Below are 5,837 nucleotides of genomic sequence, written 5' to 3' on the forward strand. Positions count from 1 at the left end.
CTCCCCCCAGGCCTGGGAAGCAGATTCCCAGGCGCTCACCGTCCCCGGATCTATCCCGGCTGCCCGCCTGGGACAGGGATGCTTGGAAAGCAAAGACAGGGACAGCGGGCAGTGGCACCTCCCCAGGGCTAAGGCCTTGGGGAGAGTCCTGGACTGCGCCGCTCTCTGTACAAAACAAAAGCCAAATTCTCAAAAATCTCAAGAGAGAAATATTGATTTTTTAAAAATCTTTTTTTTTTTCCTTTCACTTTTAACAAACCGTGTGCTGGGAGGAAAATTAAAAACTAAATGAGCGATTGCTCAGGACACGATCTTTACAAATTGTGAAATCCCCTGTTTAAAAATATTTTCCCCAAGGCAAACCCCACGACTGGCCAGCCCTTTGCCTCTTCCTGAAAATCACCGCAAAAACAATAGGAAATGCAGCCACGGTCCTGGGAAGTAGGAGCAGCCGCGAGGCCCAGGGAACCCGCTGCGGCCGAAACTGCCATGCTCTTCCTTTCTCTTTCACCAAAAAAATAAATAAATAAAAAATAAAAAAAAGATAAGAAGAAGTAAAACCTTTTAATACATCAAATATACGGAATTTTAATCTTTAAAGCGATACATTGTCTATTATTTTAGTACATGACGTAAACCTTATTTGTCCCCTTCTCAGCGGGTGGACTTAAAAATTAAAAATAGTTGTGTTCCTTTTAAAGAACAAAATAAGGCAAATGAGGTTTTGGAATAGAATTGTTTTTCCTTTTTTTTTTTGTTTTCTTCCAGAATACATACAAAAAAATACCCATTCTCTTTCGATGGTATACACCTTAAAAATAATTGCAATTTGAAATCAGAGCTGACAAATTGTGACTTGTTTTGTTTTGTTTTTTTCATTTTTTGTAACAAACATGCATGTAAATTTGTGTTTCAATCAGACATTAAATAAGAACGTACAATACAATAATAGCAATTTTAAAGTAACATTAAAGAGAAGACCTCTAGTTCTGTGGCGGTTTTGTATTTATTTATACTCTACAAGGGATGGGAGGGTTTGTTTTTCACATTTTTACCCTCAAGATTTAATTTTTTTTTTTTTTACCCCTCCTCCTTTTTACCTACGGAGATCAAACTAAATAATGCACTTTTGAACCACGGGTCCGCTTGGAGCTAACATAAATAAATACCAGTGTCCACCGATGCAGTCCTCAGATGAACACCTTCTCAATTAATTTTTCCTTCTTTTTCTATAAAAAGTCAAATGATATTTTTTCAACTTTTATAAAGTTTGCGTGGGTGGGGAAATGAGAGGTGGAGGAAAGGGGAGTTTCCCACCGGGTCTCGGTCGCTGTTTTGGGTAGATAGATACGGCATATATATATTTTCCTTTCCTGGCCCGGGTCATCCCCACGCGCGGGTGACAGTAGCCTCTGCCCTGTTCCCGCCCCTCCCTCGGCTCCTCCCTCCCCCCCCCCCAGCTCCTTTCTCTCCCTTGCTAACCCTCCCCACCGCCCTCACTGATACCCCAGTGCCGAGGCGGTGGTCAGTCTCTGTCCGTAGAGGGCATAGGGGGAGTAGTACGGTCCCGTGGCGGCGGGCACCGGCACAGGAGCGCCGGGTGTGGGTAGCGGGCTCTTGGAGTAAGGGTGGTAGCGGCTGCTGAGTCCCAGCGCGTGGTGGGGGCTGCGCAGCGCCAGCGTCCCGGGACTGCCCGGAGCGCCCGATGTGGGGATGTGCATGTGGCAAGCCATGGCGGCCGCTGCGGCGCTGGCCAAAGACGATGAACTGGGGTAGCCCGACAGCAGTTTGTCTGTCCCGGGGAAGGCCGTATGGGTCCGCAAGTGGCTCAGCAGCTCTTCGGACGTGGCGAAGCGCTTGTCGCAGGGCCCGTTGGCCGACACCCAGTTGCAGATGTGGGGGAGCGGGTCGTTAGGGAGCATGAAGCCGTAGGGGTAGAGGGGGTGGCCTGCCAGGGAGGGCGGTGTGGCGCCGGCAGCGGCGGCAGCTGTTAGCGAAGAGTGCACGCCGTGCAGCGGGTGCGTGGGGTACACCAGCGGGTATCCGGACTTGAGCGCCGCGGCCGCCGCGGCCGGATCGTGAGCGCACGAAGCGCTGGCTGCCGCCGCCCCTGCTAGGTGGCTGGCGCAATGGTAGCTGAGGCAGTACGGGTCCCGGCACAAACTGGCTGTCATCACGGATGGCGGCGACGCCCCGGCCAAGGGGCTGGAGCCCGCCGGCTTACTGCAGCCCAGAGAGCCCGCCGCAGCCGCCGCCAGCTGCGCCCCCACCAGGCTGCCCGGCTTGGTGGGGTCAAGAGCCACGCCATGTGGCAGGAATTGGGGCGGGTAGCCAGCGTAGGCCCCAGCCAGGCTGCCTGGATAGGTCATGCCCGCGGGAGGCAGAGGGAACACTGTCTGGCCCGGCTTGTAGGGTGATACCGGAGCCACCAGCCCAGAGCCCAGCACTGAGGAGGAGGTGGGCGCGCTGGGGCCCGAGCCGGAGCTGGAGCCCGATGAACCGCCGCAGTCTGAGCCTAGCGCCTTGCCCCCGGGGCCCCCATCTGGGTGCTGGTTTACGTCCACATTAATCCCTCCGCCGCAGCTAATCCGGCCGTGCGCCAACCCAGTGGGTCCCCCTTCGGCGGAGGCGCCCCCGGAACCCTTGCTGGAGCCGCCGCCGCCGCCCGCGTCGGGGTCCTTCTTGTCGTCCTTGCCCTCTGGGCCGCCCCCGGCCGAAGGCAGCATGCCTCCTGGCGAGCAGGCCGAGGCGCTGGAGCTTGGGCTGCCTGTCCTGGGTGTGAATGGCTGGCAGGTGGCGCTCGGTACCCGGAATCCAGACTTTTCTGCTGAAACCCCCCCGCCGCCGCCCCCGCCACCACCGCCTCCGCCGCCGCCGCCTCCCGGCTCCTTCTTATCCGAGCCGGGTTTGGAGTACGGCTTGAAACTCGACTTGTCCTCCACGCCGATGTCGCTCAGCTTGAGGGGGCCCGACTTTGCGTCCTTGTCGCCCCCGGTGCCGTTGCCGGCACCGCCCGCGCCGCCCCCGTTGGAAGCGACAGAGGAGAGTTTGGAAGAGGGCGAGGGGTCGGGCTTCCCGATCTGCGAGCATGTTTGCGCCAACAGCGCCAGCGGGCTCTTCTTGGCATCAAGCTGCGGGGTCAGACGTGAGGTTGGGGAGTGGCACAAAGAGAAAGAAGGGGAAACCCTTTAGAATCCTGGCTTCTAGGGTTCAAACGCCCTTCCGCAAACCGCCAGTTACGATCCTCCCAGCTCCAGGCGCAATCCTAGGCAGCACCCCCCACACCCCCCAAGAGACAGACACACACACACACACACACACACACACACACACACACTCGCCCCTGAGGAAGGCAGCAGCTCCCTCCTCCCCGCCAAATCAGGATATATTCTTCCCTCTATAAGCGCCAACTGTATTTTTAAAAATACTCAGAAATGTTTTGGTTTCTGACTCCTGGACCCAAAACTATACCTCCTCCCCCATACACACACACACACACACACACACACACACACACACACACACACCTATTTCTTCAGAGTAAGGGCTCAGGCCGTTGGTGCCTTAGAGGCTGTATACAAATATCAGTTTCTGGGGACCCTTAAGACTGCGACTTTGGACCGCATTTCGGACTTCCGCCCCTCTTCCGGGCCGAAAGTGAAGGGGACGGAGTCAGTGTGGAAGCTTTAATGCCAAAAGGAGAAATAAGTTTTAGCTGCTTTGTCCCCTAGCATTCCCATCCCATTCTACCTCTTGCCCCCCTTTCCGCCCTAGTTTTAAGGTGCGGGAGCACTATGGGCTCTCCCCCATCCCGGAACTGAATCACTCTGACACCCCCCCCCCCCCATTCCCACCTCCAGATCCCGAGAGAAAGAAATCCTGTGAAGCGGCAGCCAGGGTGGTGGTCCCAGCGCGATCCGGGGAGAGGGTCCTTACCTCGATGGGGCTGACGGGAGTGGAAGGCAGAGGCTGCAGGTACTCGGGGTGCAAAATGTGGCCAGTCCGTGCCGTCAGCATCTTCAGCACCTTGATGGGCAGGCGGTTAGCCTGGCGGAGAGGGTCAGAGGGGGGCACAGCGTGCACAAAAGGCTTGGTGCTGCCGGCCAGGGACGAGCCTTGGCCGGGGCCAGAGCTATTTCCAGAGAGCGCGCTGGTCCAGGCAGGGTCCGCACTGCTGCCGCCGCCGCCGCTGCCGCCGCCGCCGCCGCCGCCGCCGCTGTGCTTACTGCTTCTTAGGGCAGAAAGCGAGGGCGCTGTGCTCATGACCCACCCGCACGCATGGGAGCAGCGGGGGGAGGGCTCCGGGAGGCGCGGGGCGGGCTCCGGGCTGCGCGCTCGCCCGGGGAGCAGAAACAGTAGGAGGAGGAGCTGGCGCGGCGGCCACGGGCACCCAGCGCGCCTTCTCGGCGCCTGGAGCCAGAAGCGAATAATCCTGGGTGGCCCGCAGCAGTGCCGTGGCCGAGCGGGAGGAGCCGGCCGGACTGTGGGAGTGCCGGGTGGCTCGCCGTGTCCGCCTCTGACTGTGCCCCTGCGCTGCGCACTCGCGACCCAGCGCTGACGCTGCGCTTGGCGATGTGAGCCGTTGCCTGTCCAGCCGGGGCTCTGGCGAGGAAACTCACTTCAAAAGCAGCTGCACCAAGGGGGAGATTAAAGCCTTTGCCGCCTTCCAATCAAATGGGAGCCCGAGGTGATTGGAGGGTCAAGGGGATGTGACGCGTCCCGCGCCGCCGCCGCCGCCGCCGCCAGGACTCTCAGCGCTGGTTTTAATGGGCAGCTCCTTCTTCACCGCCCCCCTCCCGCGTGTCCCCTCCCTCGATTTCGCTCCGAGGACGACCTGGACATTTATTCTGCGTTTGCTATCTGCCGCCTCCCTCTTTTTTCTACCTCGTCGTCCTTCCTTTTCCTGGCTCGAAAATAAACTGAAACCTTTTTTTGCAGGAGGGTGCGTAAGAGGAAAAGATTGAGGGGGGTGTCCAGAAGGAGCAACGGCGGGAGTCTGGACAACAGCTGGACTGTCAACTCCAGGGGCGCACAGGGGCCCCACACACCAAATATTCTGTCTCGTTCAGTAACTGAAATCTCTCGCGACGCGGCCACCGGGGTAAGGAAAGGTGGAGAGCGGGTGACGGAGGAAGTCCGCCCGCCCGCTTTGATTTCTCAAGATTCGGCAGCAGAGAAACCAGAAGCTAGGTGGGCAGCGGAGGCGGCGGCGGCTCGTCTCCGGGCTGTGCGCTGGGCTCCCAGCCCTTCCCGGCCACGTGACGCCCGGGGACGCGCAGATTGGGGCAGGAGCGGGGGTCACATGTTTCCTCTGTTTCACACTCCGTCCCCCCCTCCCCATTCTTACTCTCCCCTGCTACCCTCTCTTCTCTCTCCCCCTCTCCTCAGTTCTTTGGGCATCTCCACCCCTCCATCAATTGTCAATGTTCCTCGACCGCAATCAATCAGTTATTTGTCAGCTCTTGTCAATCCGCCTGTGATTTATGTCAGCTTTTGTTGCTGATTACAAGGCGGGTGCGACTTGAAGGGGAAAAAGGGAGAGGGAGAGAGAGATGGAGAGAGAGTAAGGAAGAGACCAAGGGGGAACCAGCGGAGGGGGAAAGAGGAGCAGCCTCCTGGGATGGGGTGGGGGTGGCTCTAAGAAAAAGAATGAAGGAGAGGAAAAGAGGCTCTCTGTGTCAGGAAAATGAATAGTGAGGGTAAAGTGCGCAGGTGCGCCCAGGGCGCTGAGAGTGTTGCACAGGCCTGGGGTGTGCGCTTTGCCCCCCTCGGCGTGGAAGAAAGATACACCTTTCTACCTCTGGGACTTCAGTCTGTTGGGGCCGCGGAGGGAGGAG

The 5,837-nt window shown here is 58.0% G+C and overlaps 1 protein-coding gene across 1 annotated transcript; it reads right to left on the minus strand.

Annotated features, from left to right (window-relative positions):
• Positions 1-545: 545 nt before the first annotated feature.
• Positions 546-4,618, minus strand: ZNF503 (zinc finger protein 503). Its single transcript, XM_058696763.1, has 2 exons — positions 3,937-4,618; positions 546-3,131 (listed from the first exon to the last, which is right to left on the minus strand). The coding sequence occupies exons 1-2, from the start codon at positions 4,261-4,263 to the stop codon at positions 1,497-1,499; spliced, it is 1,962 nt and encodes a 653-aa protein (XP_058552746.1). The 5' UTR covers positions 4,264-4,618; the 3' UTR covers positions 546-1,496.
• Between the last annotated feature and the right edge of the window lie 1,219 nt (positions 4,619-5,837).

Source organism: Neofelis nebulosa, chromosome 13 (assembly GCF_028018385.1).
Source record: "Neofelis nebulosa isolate mNeoNeb1 chromosome 13, mNeoNeb1.pri, whole genome shotgun sequence".
In the NCBI taxonomy this organism is placed as follows: Eukaryota; Metazoa; Chordata; class Mammalia; order Carnivora; family Felidae; genus Neofelis; species Neofelis nebulosa.

What these genes read in the sequence shown, in the direction of transcription:
- ZNF503 (XM_058696763.1), bottom strand. Translation starts at nt 4,263, where the DNA reads ATGAGCACAGCGCCCTCGCTTTCTGCCCTAAGAAGCAGTAAGCACAGC. An exon ending in CTCCCGTCAGCCCCATCGAG is followed by an intron (nt 3,132 to 3,936) that starts GTAAGGACCCTC and finishes CTGACCCCGCAG; the next exon opens with CTTGATGCCAAGAAGAGCCC.